The sequence below is a fragment of the Fusarium oxysporum genome, chromosome VII (assembly GCF_013085055.1).
Source record: "Fusarium oxysporum Fo47 chromosome VII, complete sequence".
Classification (NCBI taxonomy): Eukaryota; Fungi; Ascomycota; class Sordariomycetes; order Hypocreales; family Nectriaceae; genus Fusarium; species Fusarium oxysporum.
Genome location: NC_072846.1, coordinates 858922 through 873727, shown reverse-complemented (window position 1 = coordinate 873727; position 14806 = coordinate 858922). Strand labels below are relative to the sequence as shown.

The window sequence follows — 14806 nt, the reverse complement described above, 5'->3', positions numbered from 1 at the left end:
GCTATTCTCTTCGGTGCGATCGATACGGAGACCCAAGACCCAGCCGAGGCGCAGGTCTTCGGCAGCGGAAATCCCGGAAGTGTGGATGTAAGTGGATGGTGATTGCTGAAGCTCTAGAAGAAGGCAAATGGGTTCTACGTCGTCACTCGAATCCGGAACATAATCAACACAACCATGATCGTAGCATTAGACCGTCTGCACATCCTTCCCACAGACGACTTACTACACCCGTCAGGGCAACCATTGAGTCTATGAGCCGCCGGGTAGGTATCCGGGCCCGTGACGTACGGGCTGTAGTCCAGGAGCAGCATCCCGAGTCAATCTTCACGCAGAGGGACATCTATAACGCGCGGGCTCTCATCAATCGAGACAAGCTGAGTGGCTATACTCCCACCGCGGCACTGATCAAGCTGTTCGACGATCTGCATATTCCCTATCTCGCCAAATGGGTGGATAACGAGCCAAGCCGTCTCGTTGGACTTGTTTGGACCTTTCCCTACTGCCTTCAGATGTGGAAGCGGTTCCCCGAGGTCATCAGCTTCGACAATACATATAATACCAATCGCTTCAAACTTCCCTTATTCCAGGCAACAGGACAAACTTGTCTTGGTTCTGTTTTTAATGCAGCTTTCGGGTTAATCGACAACGAGAGACGGGAGGGGTTTCAGTTTCTCTCCGAGAGCATTCGACAGCTTGCAGAGCAGCACTCCATCCGACGACCCGATGTTATCATTACAGATTTCGACGAACAGATGAAAACCGCATTGAACGATCAGTTTCCCGATGTACAGCAACAGCTCTGTATCCACCACATCAATTCGAATGTCCTGCTCAAGTCAAAGCAGAAGTGGGCTATGGACCGCTGCGATGGGAGTAGCAGCCACGACGACTCCGAGAGAGATGACTCTGCCCCACAGAGACAGGCTCAGCTAAGCCGTAAAGATCAACAATCTATCCATGCGACATCATCTGAGGTCATCCCTCATAGCTACCAGGGAGTTCTCATGATGTGGAAGTTCGTCTTATTTGCCGAGACCGAGGAAGCTCACGAGAAGGCATGGGGAAACCTCTGCAAAGAGTTCGACGACCAACGAGCTATTCTGCGGTATCTCCATGGAACTTACATGCCTGTAAGAGCTCAGTGGGCCCGCTGTTTCATCAGGAAGTATCGCAATTTTGGAATCCGCGTCACATCTGGGACAGAAGCCAGCAACAACAACATCAAGAGCTATCTTCTGAATGGTATGAGTCATCTCTATCGGCTTGTCGAGGCTATGCAGGACATGATAAAGGACCAAGAGCGGGACTTTAGTGATGCCTGCGCAGCGGATGAGGTCCTCACTGCTCGCGAGTATATGGGGTCCGGCTCTGAGTATCTTGGCGACCTCCGGGCAGCAATCTCGTCGAAGGGCCTCGGGCTAATCAACAAGCAATACCGCTTAGCTCGCAAAGCGATGCCAACCGGTAAGAATCCGTTCCCAAAGCCTCTCGGGGACTGCAATGATGACTGCTCAGTCTCGGTTGAGCTCGGGATCCCTTGTTGTCACAAGGTCTATTCAAAGCTGGGGTCTGCCGCGTCATTCACCAGATGGGAGGTCCATCCACGATGGCGACTACGAGAATCATCCGCTCAAGACCCATACCGACGGATTCTCGACCCCAAGATTGCTACAGCTCTCCGTGGCAGACCCAGGAACATTGCGCAGGTGGTTCCGGTAAGGCTGACTATCAGGTCAAGCGAGAGTCAACCAGATGGTATGGGCTCTTCCGAGCGTGGGTACGGTCGACTACCCAGTAGTCGAAACAAGTCGACAGTGGTCAGGACGAAATCGGGAGTAAGTCAACAAGCCAGAAGCAAGGCATCTGAGCGTAGACGCGGTCGGCCACCAAGAAGCCAGAATAGGTCGACCCTGGCGAGGCTGGAAGTTGATGCAAGCCAACAGGCCAGCAGCCAAGCCAGTACCCTACACCGGTATCAGGCACGCCGCCGGTCGGCTGTTCTCAGAGAGGGGAGAACTACAGGAGTACGTGCTAGTGGGCGAAAGACGCAACCGAGTATTCGGAGACAAAGAAGTCAATGGGAGCTGCGGAACGGCGACGAAGAGATTCTTCCTTCAATCACTGTAAGAGAAAAAGTAGATAGTTGCTCTAAACGGAATGATTCTAATTCTGTGGAGTAAATCATGCCTAGCATATTAGCACATTTGCGCAATCCATTCTTAGAGAATATCAGCGATACAGTTGCTTTTGGGCTAGGAAGTACTTTTGGAATAATTGGGAGCTTCCCCTTGACTTCAGGATCACACTTTAAAGTCCTAGATGGAATCCATAGGATATAAACCCCTAGAGAGATCTCACCGCGTTAATAAAAATAACCACCTTAATTTTACTAAGCACACCCAGCATCTCTGCGCAATTCAATAACAAGAGCTACGGTTGTTAAGGGAGCTGGTTTCACCGCCTTCATGGTGAAGTATTTATGGGTCTTGAAAAGTTGGGCCAATCGGATGTTATAAAAGCTGGAGCGTCCTTAAGGACGATGCGCCCCTATCAATTCTTGATGCGTCCCTATCAATTGCCAAAAAAAAAGTTTCCCCATACAAACTGCTACTTTCAATCCCCTCACAAAGAGGCACTAGAAAGACGAAAAACAAATTAATTGCTGTTTCTCAGTTCAGAATCTATTGCAATTTAATTTCCTTTTGGGCTTTTGACGGCACGGGTGCGTGCGACAGGTACTCTTCCGCCTATGAATTTGTGCTCTCATCCTCTTCTACTCCTCCCACCTCAATTACATCCTCAACAGCCACTGTCTCCACAGTTTTCTGGTTTGACTCAAAAATAGCGTTACCAACTACTAGAGATTCGGCTAGTGTCATAAACTTCCTGTTGGGATTTGGTATCGCCTTTCTCTTCTTGCCTCTGCTCAACCGCCCAACTTCTTCCTCTAAACTGGCTACTCTTGAGCTTAGCGAGGCGATCTTTGACTCTTGGGCTTCGAAACCTTTCGAAATGACAGAATAGCGTCTCCTAGTTGAGGGACTTTTGTTCTTCCCCAGATCTCTGATATGACGGCTGGTCTTTGGCGTGTTATCAGAGTCGACTTGACCGTCTCTGTGGCCATCTGATGCAAGCGTCACTTCCTTCTTCTCTGGTTGAATCTCAGGATGCACGAGTGCTTTACGTCGTGAAATTGGCCAGTTTTCAGTCACTCTCCAGCCTGATAGGATGTTTTTCTTCGTCATTCCCACTTCCCTACTCAAGAATTATCATCAGAAACGCATTGCGTTTCTTGTTTTTCACTAATCACCGTCTAGCATTTTCGCCCCATATTTTCCCCGATGGAAACGCACTGCGTTTCTCATACCGCACTACTCCGTAGTTAATGAAAATCAGAAAACCTAAAACACGAAACGCGACGCGTTTCCGTCGGCTGACCCTTGTCGAGTTCAACAACTCGACTACTCCAGACCTAAACAACAACATTCATCACCATGGTTTACTGAAACTCATGTGTTTATTATCTTCGTATAATGTCTACTCTATCCCCGCTATTCCACCCTGTCTATTATATTTATATATGCTTAGTTATAATGGCCCGCTCCTCTGGTCATGAATAAAGTAGCCATCCCACTTTACACCCAGCAAAGCTGCAGAAGCTTGAGAGGCTCAGCCTTTATTATAATTTGCCGGAAGCAGCTATTATATGCACCAAATGCGGTTTTGTTCTGAATCCTAAACATGCATCGGAGCATCTGGGCAAGAAGCACGGCATTGCCAGATCTGCTCGGTATGGTCTCAAGCCCCTCCTACCCTCGTTGAACCTTCCAGATCCAGACACCTTGGCCCCCAGACTTAATAGATCAAGACCACACCCGTACCTTACATTACAAGAGGGCTCTTCTTGTAAGCACTGCGATTTCCACTCCGCTAGCGAAAAGGTTCTGGCGGATCACCTAACATGCCTTCAAGGCAGCGAGAAGTTTGCCTATGGGGTGGAAAAATGTGCTCCATTACCAGAACCATAAGGCCCGGCTGGCGACTAACAACGAGTTTTATGTCGCACGGTTTTTCTCCCCACCTGTCTCTCGACTCATATTCCACTATCTCGTCTATATACGACCAGTCGCGTTAGCAATCCTGCGCGGATGTTTTAATCGTGGACATACTAATACACTTCTCCTCTCGCCACTCTCACAAATAGGCCTAAATGTAATACCCTGGACCGCTTCAGCATTTACCAAGGAGCTCCAGTGGCACTGCAACGCCGCTACAGGTATCCCATCTGGTATTCTGGTCCAAATGTCATCGTCAAATCTCAATTGTTATCACAGAACGTCATGTTCATGCCGCTGCTGTACACTTTAACAGATTTAGCGGAATCACCCTCAAATAACGAGCGACTGCGATTGAGACCCGATTTCTTGTTTGCAGGTCTTACTATGGCGATTGAAGCATTAGCATAGCCCAGCAGCGAAGAATCACTGATTATTAGAGTCAAAGAGGTAAATTCGGTCACATATGACTATACGTCCGAGAGACAGAGAGAGGAAGTCGAGTCCCAAAATTAGGCCGTTTGTCCACCTCATTGGGTTAGCCCTAGTTGTATGCCCTGATTGTAAGACAGCTGTCCTGGTAAGCCAAGTGAAGGCACTTCTTGTTGTTTCCTTGTACCGTCAGCTTTTTACACTCAAAGAACAACATTTGTAACCAGATTTTGAAGATATCGAAAGCCATCAAGGATGCGGTTGGCTTATAGCACTGGAAGTTTCCACCCCGAGCGCAGAGTCAATACCGTATATCGAACCATCCTTGCATGGTGAGCTAGGCTGTAATTCTTGTCCATACATTGGTATAGCTTAGTTAAGTCTACTAAAATACTCCCTTCTAGAGCATCACTATGTTCTATCAGGTAGTGTTTTCGTATCCGTCGAAGATCTCGTCCAACAGTCACATCTATGGATAGGTGATGTAACCTATCAGCGCATGTTTAAACGCAGTCACTGCTCCGGATAATTCTTGCAAATTGCTCATCCCGGAGCTCACAGTAGATTCACCATGGATATGGAGAGCACAGATGTTGAGATTTGAAATGCTTGGAATGTTTGATCAAATATTTCAAATAACAAATCCAGTACCGGAGGCTAACAAATATCTCAAATATGACCCTAGATTTGTGTCACACTGGATGTCCTTAAAATGGATTGAAGGTCTGGTCATTCATAATGAGCAGCAGTAGTGAGTTGATTTTTACTATCATCTGTCTGGGGTATTCCATCCCACAGGTTTTACTTTAAATCACACAGCTTGATTACTAAGGGCTGTTGTTCCTGAGGTTCGTTGATACCCTGCCCGGCCTGCGACAATTTGATTTGTTTGATTTGTGGGTAGCGCTGTAGCAGCCCGCTCGAAAGTGGGCCGTTTTCGTCGGAGATAAGACGGGCATTGAGGGTTGAGGCAATTTACAGGGGGCAACCAACGAACAGGGGCAGGCGACGAGGGGTAGTAGTAGTAACGTCGGATACGGGGAAACCGGCCACCCCCAGAAACCGGCCACCCGCTTTTTGACCCAACCTCCCAATTAATGATATCTTAAAAAATTCACAACTCCACCAATTTTAATCGTATGAACTTGTAAAGTATACCAATCAATTCAGAATGACGAAATTCACTAAAGAAGACATGAGCGCTGCTCTTCAGATGGTTTCAGAAGGAGTTTCCATAAACAAAGCTGCAGCGGCTTATGGCATCAACCGTTCAACGCTCCAAGATAGAATTAAAGGTGCCACAACACCAAGACAAGCTCATGAACCTGAACAAAAGCTCTCAGCTGTTCAGGAAAGAAGATTACGAGACTGGATTATGGTCCAAGCTGACCTAGGGTGCCCTGTTTCGCACCAACAGGTCCGACACTTTGCAAACCAGATTGCAATACGCAACGGCTTCCCAGAAGGCGTCGGAAAACGCTGGTTACAGTCTTTTATGGACAGGAATAAAGAAGTGAAGACTTTACCGGGCAAGAGTATGGATTCTGACCGTTATAACGGAGCTTCTACTGAACTTATCAAGGCCTTCTTCATGTTATTGTCGATGCCGGCAGTTCGAATAGTCAAGCAGAAGAACAGATACAACGTCGACGAAGTTGGAATGATGGAAGGGATAGGAATGAACGGTTTATTCCTTGGTTGCAAGGACAAGAAGTCAGTACTTATTCGTCAGCCTGGTTCAAGGTCTTGGATTACAATTCTCGAGTGTATCTCGGCAACGGGGAAAGTCCTGAGACCTTTGGTGATCTTCAAAGGGAAAACGGTCCAACAACAACATTTTCCTGAGAAATTGGACTTCCTGGAAGACTGGGAATTCACCTGCAGTGAGAAGGGCTGGACAAATAATCATATTGCGTTGATTTGGCTGAAAACGGTGTTTATTCCGTCGACAAAGCCCGAGAATCCAAAAGAACCGCGTCTTCTAATTCTCGACGGTCACGGAAGTCATATGACTGAAGACTTCTTGTTTGAGTGTTATAATAATAACATATTCGTGCTTTTCCTTCCAGCACATGCTTCTCATGTCCTACAGCCGCTGGATGTTGCAGTCTTTGGACCGTTGAAGAGGGCATATCGAAAATTCCTCTCAGATCTTGCTTCTGTCGCAGATTCCAGTCATATCGGCAAGATCACCTTCCTATACACTTACGACAAAGCTCGGAAAGAAGCTATCACGAAGTTGAACGCCCTAGCCGGCTGGAAAGCAACCGGACTGTGGCCAGTTAATCTGGCGAAGGTCCTGATGAACCCGATGGTCACTCAGCCTCCTGAGACACCAGCTCCCGTTGTTACAGCTATTTCCCCGGCCAAAGGAAAGAATTCCCGTCTTCTTATGACGCTCCGATCATCTATACAGCTTCGTCGGGCCCTCCAGGCTGTCCCGGGCGTTGTCTCTGAAGACCCTGCTGTCAGGCTGCTTTTCCGTAAGATTGGCAGTCAATTAGACAGTCATAACTTTGAGATTGAACGCCAAAGAAGAGAAATCACGATAAAGCAATTAGAAAAGGAGGAATATCTGCCGAAAAAGAGGAAGAAAGTCATATATAATGGAAATGCCGAGTTCGCAAAGGTTCCAGCGATTTTAAAAGCTCGTGAACAGATGCGAAAAGTATTACAGCCACAAAGAACATCATATCGCATTAAAAAATTAAAACTCGAGGATCTTTGTACTCAGTTCCATCTGAATATTCACTGATAGATATTTCATTTAATATAAAAAATGTGGTGGTGTGTTTTTAATTGAGTTACAATCGCGATCTCATTTTTGGTGTTTTGCTGAGGGTGGCCGGTTTCTGGGGGTGGCCGGTTTCCCCGTATCCGACGTTAGTAGTATTTATTACGCCCGGGAGAACGGACCTCATAGGGCCTGTGGCTACGCTAAGCTATTCACGTATTCCCCGCTTTTCGTCCATTCTACACAAAAGAGTAGGGGGTAGAATTCCTTGAAACGATAAGGGTAGAGTTCTTTTTCGTGATTACCAATCATAACATCACGATCTCATTACGTAAGGAGCGCGCCCGCTGTAGACCCGTCAAGTCGTGGATTATTCCCCTGTTGAGAAACCCCGCATTACTCCACCATTTTCGTCGCAGCTGCTTGAATTTGGCCCTCACAATACGTTATCCGAACATATGCCTGGATCCACTGCTAAACCCTCGAGGAAGGTGGCTCACCGCCGACGTCGTGAGCGTCCAAGTACCCAATCTGAGAAAGAGAAGCTAAGTTTGTGTGACAGAGGCACCTACTCGCTTAGAGCACGCGACAGACAAACAGCGCGGGCGTCGACTGCAGCTAAAGAACGAGCGATGTTGGGTTGGGACTCTGAAGAATTCAAGCAGTTCGTCGTCTTCAGGCGATCCTGGTGGACACGTCTATCTTTATTTTGTGAATAAAGACCAATATTTTCTGCAAGATAGCAAGCGGAAAGATGTCCCTTGGGACAATATCGAATTTAGGAAGGGATTTGCTGTTCAGAATATAGACAAGCTGGCGAAGAAGGTGATTGAAAAGATTTTGCGCCAGTCACAGAGGCACTATTCGATAGGTGAAATTTAAATCACTCAGGGCCAGCCTCTCTCCTCCTCCTCCTCCTCTTCCTCCTCCTCCTACTACTACTACTACTACTACTACTATATCAACTGCCGTTGGTGATGACATCCAATAGCAGTTTTTGTAACCCGCGTGCCTCTCTTTCCGTGTTAATGAGACTGATACTACAATAAAAACGGCCGCTTGAGAACCGTGGCTACCCAGCCTATCACCATCGATAGACAGCCACATTCGACTTATCGGTACCCCAGGCTTCTCCTCGCCATTACAGGGCACTGCCTTTTTGCCTGCCCGATTCTATGGAGAAGACATTGAAGAGAGCGAATGGAAATATAGTCTCGATGACTGGATGTTAGATATTGAGAGTTGGAACGGACCTGACGTTTCGCCATTACATGAGGGCTCGAGCCACGATGTCAGGTATGAAACTACAGTGAAGAGTATTGATGAGTTTATTAAGCTTCTATTCGAGCTCAGCTTCACTCAACAAGGAAGCTTTTAATGACCGGTTGCGCGCTTGTATATATAAAAAAAAAATCTTTTGGCGGTACATTATGTTATTACCCGAGGTAATCAGGGCATATTTAGGATTAGCGCTCGATATTCCCAGCGAGAGGTACATAGGTTCAGTCGCACACCGTGAACTCTAGTAACTAATGCCCTCATCGACTGTAGTAGAGTCCGTTTATCAGCCCCAATTTGCAGGGGGTAGAGTCGATTAAGAAGTGTCGCACTTAGCGTGCTTAATGGGTTAAAGTGAATGCGATGAGCAGCAGCAAAATGTGTTGATTGATTATTAAGTTGTCTCTTGTGCAGGGTATCCCATCCCGCAGTTACTTAAAGCATACAGCTAGATCACTAATGCAGTTATTTCATGAGACCGTGAAGATCATGCCTACCCTGCGACAAGAAGGTTGGAGTAGAGTCCTGTTGAGAATACTATGTAAGGAGCTGTGCTCCTCTCAGATACATGTAACTTAGATCTAATAATAACACAATGAACCTATTCGTTTTATCAAGAAAGATCCCCGAACGGGATTGCATCAGGTCCAAACTCCCCAGTGTCGGCCAACGAACTGTTCCCGGGTCCCGTCTGCACATTCCCCGCGGCAGACTCGACTGTCTGAGACGACCCGGCCTGATGATTTGTGGTCTCAGTATGTTGTCTCGCCTTTTGCCGCTGCCGGCATTTCTGGGTACGTTACGCTTGTAGGCGACGTCTATGTAGCGTAGCGGAGTCATTTTCGTCCTCGAATCGGAATTTCATTGTTGCTCTGTGTTGCTGGTGACATTTGCTGATTTCACTTGAGACATTGAGGTTTTTGAGCAGTGAAAGCGGGCTAACCTGATTAGGAAAATGTAACGCTCAACCGCACTCTGTTCTCCAACGGCCTTCGAGGTCATTAAGTTCAACCTCCGCAATACAACAGCAACATAGATCTGGGACAGAAAAAATACATTTCCATGTTATTTAGGCATACAGATACCCAATCGAACTATACAAGACCAGGAATTCGGGTCGTGGTCTGGAAAACCTAAGTGCTGATTCCCCCTGGAGTTTTGAGTCATCCAGTTTCGGCCCCCAACTATCCCCGCTCACATAAGCTCACGAATTCTCTGGCATGACGAGGCATTTTAATTCTGCATCCGTCTGATGCAAACTCTTTCGGTAATATCCCCCCTCATTCATTGTCGTCATAATGCTTTGTGCGGTGTGCATGTCCATGTTTCAGAACAGCGCGATGAGCGGGCCTCATCACAAAGATCACGAAAGACTTGCCGCTGCCGCGAAGAATGGGTGTAGAATCTGTTACTACCTAAGCCCAAAGTTTCCATCCGACAACCTGAAGCCTCTAGAATATGGATTGAAGTGGGCGAACTCATGGGCGCTCCATTGGGAAATCTATTTCTATGAGACTAGTAGCGGTAACTCCATGTCTATCGACGACAGGGCCCGAACCCACACAGACCGGTTGGTGTTTGTTGACGTATCTTCCTCATCAGACACTGACACTCCATCTGGTTACAATGAGTTTCTCGACCTTGTTGCTGCTGATCTAGGTTCGGATCCCACTCGGGTTCGAACAGACTTTCCTCCTTTGCGAGATATCCCGGATAATACCGGCCACGAGGATGTTGCACGCGTGGCTAAGGACTGGCTCCAGACCTGTAAGGATCATCACAACTGCGGATCTGCCTCCAGTCCACAGGATGCAGGCTGGTATCCAAAGCGATTCATCCACGTTGGTGACAAACAACAGTCGCCGAGATTGATTATATCAGAGAACGAGACTCCAGAAGGAAGTTATGCGGCGTTAAGCCATTGTTGGGGGGAGAACCCAGACTTTCTCATGTTAACATCTGATACTTTATCCGATTTCTGCCGGGAAATTCAGTTGCAACACCTTCCCGCAAGTTTCCGAGATGCCATCATCACCTGTCGTCGAATGGGCATTCCATACATTTGGATCGACTCGCTTTGCATCTTACAGGCTGGAGACGGTTCGCATGAAGATTGGCTCTTGCATTCTGAGGAAATGCATCGAGTATATCAAAACTGCTACTTGAATATCTCTATCGATGTTTCTAAGAACCCCCATGGAGGTGCTTTCAGGTCGAGGGATCCGACATATCTTCAAGATTGTTACCTCTGGACACCGTTCCTCACCGCGCCCCATCAACTTGCTGATGCAGAAGAGCAGTCAAAGTTCAGGAATCTTTGCTCGATATTCACACGAGATGATTTTTCCTTTGTGAGACTTGACCTTCCCATTAGTAAAAGAGCATGGGTGTTTCAAGAGCGGCTCCTTGCACCCAGAACCTTACACTTTACTTTGGATCGCATCTCCTGGGAATGTGAAAGAAGCCGCAATCTCACTGAATATCTCCCCAAAGGTGCGGGAAATGATGAATGGGCAGGTTTTGATTGCCTCTACCAAAGCGCATACAGTATTCAAGAACAAGGAGATGTTTTTGCATTTTACTATGACTTTGTGTTGCCGTACATGAAGCGTCAACTTAGTCATCCGGATGAAGACAAACTTGTTGCCTTCGCCGCCGTCGCTCGACGCTGTACCTCATGGTTTCGCAGCGAGTACTGTGCTGGAATCTTTCGCAGTACAATGCCACAGGGTCTTCTCTGGGAGGCTTTCCCGGTTGATTCGATGAAAAGGTCGAAGGTCTACCGCGCACCATCTTGGAGCTGGGCGAACATGGATTGTTCTGTGAACTTCGACGTCTTTGAACACAAACCGATTGTTATTTTCGCAGATATAGTAGATGTTGCGGTGGAATTAGTTGACCCAAAAAACCAGTTTGGTCAAGTCAAGTCTGGTTCCTTAACGTTGACTGGACCTCTAATAGCCTCCGAAGCACTCGTCCCCAGGGAACACAATTCAGAAGGGGTCTTACCCGAGGGTAGGTTTGGACGTGCCGGCTACCAAGATATACAAACAATGTTAGGGCACACACTTGGGATCACTGCTGATACAGCCAATTTGTGGAACGAAATTGAAAGGAAGCCTTGGCTGATTGCTCAAGAGAACATGTATTTTCTTGCGATTTTGGAAACATCAGAGTACCCCCGTACTTGTGGTCTTCTATTGCAGAAGAACAATAATGGAAGCTTCACTCGAGCTGGATACTGGGAGGCCGGAACAGGGTTTGTATCGAAACATGCACACGCAACATGTCAGTTCAGGTCCGAAAATATTACAATAGTTTGAACATCCCAGTTCAGAAAGGAAAAGAGCGATTCGGCCCAGGTAACGGCACGCTCAGAACCTCTAAGTCTTAGTAATTCTGCAAGTGTTGTCTGCAAGATCATCACCATATACATTCTACGGATATCGTTCAGCTATTGAAGTTACTGTTCCTGTAGTCTTTATTCGATGACAAATCTGTGATAAGGGTGAACCAGCAGCGCACGCCAGAAAGAGCAAGCGTTGGGGATACACACGGCACTCATAGCTGTGTGGGATAAGGCCAAGCTAGTAGGAATTGACGGCTGTCAACTGGCCATAATCTTTTGGATACGTGGACTGTATCCAACACCTGGTGTTTTCAAATATGCTGTAGCCGTTTGCATGCTTTATATTGTCCTTTACTTTTGCCTCGGGCTCTCGAACGGGAATGGGCATTTATTCTTCTTGTAATGCAAACAATCTCATTAACTTGCATTCTGTAATAGTTTATGGCCCAAAATGAATGAATGAAGCCCACCGCATTTCTGCTCTGTAATCACTATCATCATAATCATCATCAATGATCATAAGACCACGGTGGGTGCTACCTTGCTCAGTCCGGAAACTTTCTCTCTTAGCAATCCACCGATCCCTACATCTTCGAGTCGCATCATGGAGACATAATGCAACAGTATCATCCAAAAGCCCTCTCTTCACACAGGCTTCATAAAATAACCCCGAAGTCTCAGCGCAGAGCTCGTCATCGACAGTGATCTTGTTGGACTGGACTAGCATTGGAGTGGATTTGGCTGGAGTGGATTTGGCTGGAGTGGATTCACAGTTTCAGAACTTTGGACTGGGCTGGATTGACAGGTCTCGAGCCTCCTGGAGCGCCAATGGACCTAGTCCTACACACACACACACACACACACACACACACACACAAGTCTATTACGCCCGGTAGGCCACTGCCCAGAGGGCTCTATGAGCTAAAAATACATGCATCTCGCTATTTGTTGCCTTGATCTCGCTAAGCCCTTGCAGTTCTTTTCTTGTTCTTTCCAGCCTGATTATCGCTTGTCTCCTTGATCCCCGTAGTTGTTAGTAGTAGCAAGTCAACTTGAAGCCCAATTCCTCCAAGTGTTCAGTTTCCTATCTTCGGCGGCTGAAGCGGTGCCTGCTTCTGGTTGCACGGGGCAGTCGTTAGTAGGTATAAGTTTATGGCCGATGAGTTGGTGGTGTTGTGGTTGTCATCTCTGTTCCAGGCGACCTGTGGCGATCGCGAAACGGATTGTGGCTCGTACTGCTTCTATGTTCGGTGTCCATTTTTGTCCATCTGATGCAGCTTTGCCCCCCAAATGAAAGGAGAGGTTGCCGCGCTTTTCCTCTACGCATTGAAGCATCATCTCCTTGCGCTGTGCTATCTATTTTACACATCGGAAGAGGAAGTGCTTTACCGTTTCTTTTGCTTGCCCGCATGGGCATTCATCGGTCACTGCTGCTCCAATTTGATACAGGTAGCCGTTTAGTCGTGCCATTCCGGTCCTGAGTTGTGCCAGCATGCTGGCTTCCTTCCACGGTAGCTGGTTGTATAGTAGCCGAGTATGTTTACCAGGCAGAGCTGAGTCGACCTTTCTCGAATGTCTGCTAACTCCGTCTGGTAGTTTCCTCTCCCTTCGCAAGTCTGCTCTCGTTCGACTGAGAATTGTCGTCTTTGCTTTGCTTGTTCTTATGCGTGGTGTGACGTATGGCTCTGTTGCGTGGCGGGCTGACATCTTGGCTATCCTCTGGATTTTGAGCTCACTGTCAGATGGTAGCCAGATGAGCCTAACTCTATTTATGTCTCCTTTGAGCTTTTCTATAGCATCGTATATCTCCCGAATGTGCCCCTGGCCCGATTGCTGGCGAGGGTTACCTATAGCTTGTGCCGCCGATCTGTTACTCGTCAAAATCACTACAACCTGATACTTCATCTCTGGCAGATATTTGAGACCACGAGCGATGGCTGCTAGTTCGGCGGTGTACGGGTTGTGTTCTTCCGTCGTCCCTAGCGTGACCGAGAAGGTCTCGATGATCTTGCCGGCTCTCGCTAAGGATATGGGGATTCGAACGGTCCCTCCCATGCCGACCAGATCGTTTCTCGCCGAGCTGCTTGTCGCTATTCTTACCGCCCATCCTGCTTTGGCTAGCTCTTTGATCTTGTTTTCTTCTTCCTCTCCTTGACTATTCAGTATGGCTTGTAGGCGTGCCTCCCACGGAGCGAGGGTGAATGGCTGAATGACTTCCATGGTATCCTTCGGTACCTCTCTGCATATATCCGCGATGCGCCTGAGAGGAGATATGAAACGCCTGAAGGCTTTGATTCCTCGTAGGAGATTCCGGACCGGGTTGGTCCGCGGCAGCGTGTGTATGTCTACCCATAGCTTGCTTGCTCGTCTCCAGAACCTTTCTTGGATGGTCGCTATGTGGGCTTCAGCTTCGGCCACTCCTGTCGCCACGCTTGTAAAGGATCCTATGATTGCTTGTGCTCCTATCCTTTGTACTCGATGGATCGCATACGCCGATACTGTTTTGCACGCATGCATCCAGACGTTGGAGGCATAGTCCACAACAGGGGCTACCATGGCTGTAAAAAGCTGCCTCGTTGTCGAGGGAGCCATTCCCTTCAGACGTTTCAGTTCCATCGCAGCTCCTAAACCCTTCGTTGCTGCCCTTGCGATGTGTTGCTTGTAGTGAAGCCGCGAGTCCATGATGACCCCCAGGATCTTGACCTGATCCTTCGGAAAGACTCTCTCACCCTTAATAGTAAATGGTTCTGAGTCTACTCTGCCTGTGTACCTGGTGAAATGTATGATCGCCGTTTTTTCCGCCTCAAACGTCGCACCGCTCCGTCTCTCCCAGTCAAGAGCTTTGTCAATGACCGTTTGAATCCTTCTCCGGTTGCTCTGGGCTGTCGGTCCCGACACCCACGCAGTGTAGTCATCGACAAATGCAATAGCCCCACCATTCTTATCGATCTGAGTTTG

The 14806-nt window shown here is 47.7% G+C and overlaps 2 protein-coding genes across 2 annotated transcripts; both read left to right on the top strand.

The window, feature by feature from the left end:
- The first annotated feature begins 7628 nt into the window (after window positions 1–7628).
- Window positions 7629–8130, top strand: FOBCDRAFT_227457 (uncharacterized protein). Its single transcript, XM_059609751.1, has 2 exons — window positions 7629–7731; window positions 7784–8130. Exons 1-2 carry the CDS (start codon window positions 7680–7682, stop codon window positions 8101–8103), a joined length of 372 nt encoding a protein of 123 aa, XP_059467484.1. The 5' UTR covers window positions 7629–7679; the 3' UTR covers window positions 8104–8130.
- A 1667-nt stretch (window positions 8131–9797) lies between these two features.
- On the top strand, window positions 9798–11878 carry FOBCDRAFT_321293 (heterokaryon incompatibility protein-domain-containing protein; the record flags this gene model as incomplete). The annotated part of the gene is made up of 1 exon (XM_054705479.2): window positions 9798–11878. The coding sequence occupies one exon, from the start codon at window positions 9798–9800 to the stop codon at window positions 11820–11822; it is 2025 nt and encodes a 674-aa protein (XP_054561454.1). The 3' UTR covers window positions 11823–11878.
- Between the last annotated feature and the right edge of the window lie 2928 nt (window positions 11879–14806).

What these genes read in the sequence shown, in the direction of transcription:
- FOBCDRAFT_227457 (XM_059609751.1), top strand. Translation starts at nt 7,680, where the DNA reads ATGCCTGGATCCACTGCTAAACCCTCGAGGAAGGTGGCTCACCGCCGA. An exon ending in GGTGGCTCACCGCCGACGTC is followed by an intron (nt 7,732 to 7,783) that starts GTGAGCGTCCAA and finishes TTTGTGTGACAG; the next exon opens with AGGCACCTACTCGCTTAGAG.